This window comes from Triticum urartu, chromosome 2 (assembly GCF_003073215.2).
Source record: "Triticum urartu cultivar G1812 chromosome 2, Tu2.1, whole genome shotgun sequence".
Lineage (NCBI taxonomy): Eukaryota > Viridiplantae > Streptophyta > Magnoliopsida > Poales > Poaceae > Triticum > Triticum urartu.
The window spans coordinates 111,928,769-111,933,700 of record NC_053023.1 but is presented as its reverse complement, the minus strand read 5'-3'; the positions used below and the strand labels follow the sequence as shown (position 1 = coordinate 111,933,700).

The following is a 4,932-nucleotide window of genomic DNA, read 5'->3' as shown; positions in this document are numbered from 1 at the left end:
TTGAGTAAAGTCGAGGTTCAGAAGCCCCAATGTACTGAAACAAAAGCACGATTTGGAGCAAAACGTCACAGGTAGGAGTAGTATTTATCAAGGTACGACTTCAAGATCCACAATTCATACTAAGATAGTTCATACACACAATCTTAGGAGTCCAAGCCCTGGAAGTGCATAACCGTATGTGGCACGAGCAAACAAGCAAGCAAGGCAACCGGCCTGCTACGCGCGAGTCAGTGCCGCACCTCGTCCTCATGGAGAAGCATATTGGGGACGCCCTTCAGGATGGGGAAGGAGCGGCCGCTGTCGGGGCAGACGAGGGTGCCCTCCTCGACGTGGATCTCGAGGAGCGCGTGGTGGAGGCGGCGGATAGCGCTGCCCTCGACCGCCGCGGCGCCCTCGGCGAAGAGCTCGGCCTCGGGCGGCTGCTCCGCGGCGAGGAGCTCCGGGAACCCCGCGGCGCTGGTGGCTGCGAAGAGCGCTCGCCAGTCGATCTTGGGAAGGATCCCGCGGAGGAAGTCGACGTTGAGCTCCACCTCCTTGATGGACGTCTTGGCGACCTCCAGCGCGAGCGGGTAGCCCGTGCTCACGCCCTTCACGTTCGACGCCAGGAAGTTGTGCGTGAGGAGCCTCATCTCTCTCGCTCGAGTTCGCTGGAGATGACGCGGGGTTTTGGTTGTCGCCGCCGACGGCCGCCGCTGCTGTGGGATTAAAACCTAAAAACCCTAGCGGCGGAGTGGTGGATTGGAACGAGAATGGGGAAAGTGAAGCTGCGGGACGGGGTTTTCGGCCTTTCGGGCTGGTTGCTTCGATATACGTACACTTAAAGCTGGCCAGATGGGCCGTGGGCCGCGTACTCGGCCCGTTACCGGCCTGGCCTGGCACGGTTAAAAACGGGCGGCACCTGTGCTCCCGCGGCATGCTCCGTTTTTTTATTTGTACAACCCAATAGGTTGAATAATACACGGGCCGGTGGGCCCGTTTACTATAGGATGGCTCCGGACCAGGAGGAGGTTGATTCATGACAGGCGAAGTGGTCTACGACAACGATGGGGGAGGCAAGTCGTCGCGGTGTGGAAGGAGGCCGACGACGAGGGAGGCAAGTAACCATGGTGGGGACAAAGGTCCTCGGCGGACGAGGTGTACCACGTTGACTCCTGTCTGTGGCGACTAGGATTGGCGGATGTCGAGTGTGGGAGAGGAATGGAGGCAAGGGATGAAGGGCGCGCGAGGGATCGAACCGGTATGATGTCGGAGCTAAATCCGATAGATCTCGGGTAGGGCTTCCGATCTGGTAGCCTTGGCTAGATGGCAACAGGAGACACGATATTTACCCAGGTTCGAGCCCTCTCGTGGAGGTAAAACTCTATGTCCTGCTTCGATTGTATTGTTGTGGATGGGGTACAGAATACAAGTGATCTACTGCAATCGTGTGTGAATGAATTCATCCCTCTACGGCCTAGACACCTTGATTTATATAGATACTCAGGGTGCCTACGGTTACACATAAGCCGGTCGCATCTACGGGTAAACGTGTCGGAGGCTACCTCTAAATCTTGGAGTATGCGCCAAGTCTTCGGGTCATTCCTTCTTGGCGTTCTTGGGTTGACGATCTTGGGGGGGGGGGGGGGGGGTACTCGGCCCAGCCCAAAAGGGTAGCAATCGACGTGCAGAGCACCCCTAATCTAGGACTCCGTCATATGAATCACTTGGCAGTGGCAGGAGGCATTAATTTCTCTCAACTCTCGCTTCCTAGGGAGCTCGGGTTTTCCAACTCCACTACTCCTTCATTTTTGCACTGCGCTAATAGCCAGCCTCTCACTCCCATAGCCAGAATTTGAACCGTTTTGCTGGGCTCCCGACCTGGAGTTGAGAAGTTGAGGAGCGCGAGGGCTACTGAACACGCCCGTCAGGCCAGCCCAACCCGGCCTTTTTATTCAGGGGCCGACACGCAGCCCAAGTCAGCCCTTTTAGCACTGTTCTGAACTTTTTAGTACTACTTTGACTTCTTTAGGTCTTTTTGGTCTTTCTTTTACCTAAAAAACAAAGGCGAAAACAAGCAACAAAGCCAAAAGTCAACTCGGGCCTGCCATTTTAGCTTGTGCACCCGACCAATCTGCGAGGAACCCTTCTTATGATTGTGTCGTGTCGTGCCAGGGCTTTTTATGGTTGGGTTGGGCCGGCCGTATGGCCAGGTTTAATGCAGAGGCACCCTAATACCTCAATGTTTCCTCCAAAGCGTAAACTCTAGCATTCGTTAGCGGCTTAGGAAGTTTTTTTTTTCCGGATCTTTATGAGGGGAGCAGCTTAGGGGATGTTTGGTTAGGTTTAACTTGGACTGTTGCACTTCGACTTACAAATAAAATAACATAAACAAAAGACAACCATTTATGGGTTTTTGACTTTAGGGACTTTTTCGGCTTCTAAGCCGAAGTGCAAAAGCCAAATCTCATTGAGGCTCTCTCTCCACGCGTCTTTGTCGCGCTTCAGCACCTAGAGCCCTCAATGCACCCGGATGGAGGGAGTGCGAATCTGAATTGCCATATCAAGTTCGGCTACTGTTGTTCAGCTTGGGGAGTTCCAAAGGTGGACAAGTAAAAGTAACTAGTGGTTGGGGCGCCACCGGGTGGCGCCGCTTGAGGCGTGCATGTGCGGTGGCAGATAGGTGGCCGCACTTTTCATTCACTTTTTGTCGCTATGATTAGAGCATGTACATGGAACTGCCGGTCAACTCATGTGGACTTTGATTACTTACAGGACCAACAAAAATGCATTACTTGCAATGTACATTTATAAAATAAATCGGAAATATTATTAATAGGTAGGCTTATATGAACATAGAGTAGCAGTCTTACATCCTACAAAGACTTATACCTATAGAGATGATGGACTGCAGAGCCTAAATTTTCTAAACTCAAGCATCCACAAAATAAAATCATCTCATGATGATGATGAATGATAACCACTAAACATAACTATTCGACTAAAATTTTAATTATGAAAGAGATGACAGCAGGCCGATGATCTGAACTACAACCGAGGAGTTCTTTCCTCCCTCTTTCTCTAAATTACATGTCTGCAAATAAGTTTCAGAACAACAGGGATGGCATGGAATTCCAGTGAATGAAAATGAATAAATTATGGCTGACATCTCTGTTTCACCTTCGAAGCTGTATCTCACAAGTTGACTATAACCATTCTAGATGCTCATAATCTTTGGAAGTCCATCAAGCTTTGCAGCATGTACAAACTGCATTACTCCGTACGTGGTTTCATTGGAAACACCGATATATTGTACCTAGATTAGAAGAGACAAACATGGAATTATATACTGGTTTATGGTTACCTGTCTGCTATCTTCGGCTGTCTTATGCATATACTCTGAGTGAATTATTCAAATGTGCGTTTATGAACACAACAATCATATGTTCATAATCTAGAATAAATCTAGGCTATTATTACAACGAAAATGCACATGGTTTTTAAAGAGTGTGCAAAATACATGCACCAAATCCTTTGGAAAGATAGATCCATACTAAGATTTGTGTTCAATTAATAATTATCTGGTTGTTGTTTCTAAAATAAAATTATACTCCCTCCGTCCCATAATATAAGAGCGTTTTTTACACTAGTGTAGTGTCAAAAAACGCTCTTATATTATGGGACAAAGGGAGTATTACACTATTACCTTCCCTTTACCAATTAGTTCCTGAAAGCTTTCCATTGATCCACACATGGGACGCTTGGCCTCCATTTGGTTGAATTGTAACTGAATTCACCGTAACGTGCGACATACCTATCTAGCCTGAAGACATAAAGCAAACTTTGGAGCCAAAGTTGTCTTTTTTGTCAAATAAAATAATAATGATGACATATTAATACAAACAAAGTATGAAAAATTCTATGTGAAAAATGAAAGAATTAACATGAAGAATGTGTGCTGAAAACAGTCTGTATAAGACGACAAAAGGACTCACAGAGGATGGAAAAGAGAACTCAGATTTACAATTTTCAAGTTCAGTAAGGAAATGCAAAATGTGAAATATGATTGTGTATGAATCAATCTGGAACAAGATGTGAAAATTATTCTGAGCAAAAATAATCTTTGAAATAAACACTACCTAGTGTATGTAAAGAAAATCAGTGTAGTCTTTAGATAAGCATGAAAGGCTCTTTTCGACACTTTCCTTTATAATGGGATCATCAACACACACCTTTCTGCATTGTACCGATGAAAAGTGTGATCTGAATAACCAGAAATTTTGGTGGCTAAAGTTGTCTAGTCGGAAACATAGTGAGCTGGGAACGACAAATGGATTCAGAAGCATGCTATCTGAAGTGGGAATCGGGGAACTCCAAATGGATTAGAAAACTGCAAATAAATTATAAGGCCGGTTTAGGGTACTTTGTCTCGTGGCTTGGATTTCATCCACCTGCCTACATATAGATCAGTCCTCCCTTGAGTCTCCTTGGGTTGCATTCGGTAGTAACAACCAATAGAAGTGGAGTATTTCAATTAAAACTGGGATCAACTTCAGAAAATAAGACGGTGGTCGAAGGGAAGGAAGGAATGTGTACCGGCAATTTCTGCGGTGTCCAGTATGTTGATGCCCTGATTAAAAGAATAAGAGAGCATATCATGGGATTCCTTCTCTGTTCTTTGCTATCCAAAGATCATCTAAGAGAAGTAAACATTAGACTAAGATGTAAAAAAACTGGACCAACAACAACAACAGAAACATGAAGGTTCAGCTCTGCACATACTGTTCCAAGAGTTATCTCGCTAATAAGGAGATCTGAATCTCCCAGCTTCTTGTACGGCAACTTCGCTGCTTCTGGCTGCGGACACGTCTCGGGTGCCATCTTCGGGAATGTTGGGCACTCAACCCTGGTAAGTATGAGGAGATTGCAGCAAACGCAAATAGCACCATTTTTCGC

General features: G+C 46.5%; 1 protein-coding gene and 1 long non-coding RNA gene across 2 annotated transcripts; both read right to left on the bottom strand.

Annotated features, from left to right (window-relative positions):
* On the bottom strand, positions 1-786 carry LOC125536206 (multifunctional methyltransferase subunit TRM112 homolog A-like). Its single transcript, XM_048699386.1, has one exon. It carries the CDS (start codon positions 627-629, stop codon positions 228-230), a length of 402 nt encoding a protein of 133 aa, XP_048555343.1. The 5' UTR covers positions 630-786; the 3' UTR covers positions 1-227.
* Positions 787-2,783: 1,997 nt separating this feature from the next.
* LOC125536205 lies at positions 2,784-4,566 on the bottom strand. The gene is made up of 3 exons (XR_007294935.1): positions 4,400-4,566; positions 3,683-3,799; positions 2,784-3,292 (listed from the first exon to the last, which is right to left on the bottom strand). It is a non-coding gene; the product is annotated as an uncharacterized LOC125536205 (long non-coding RNA).
* Positions 4,567-4,932: the final 366 nt, after the last annotated feature.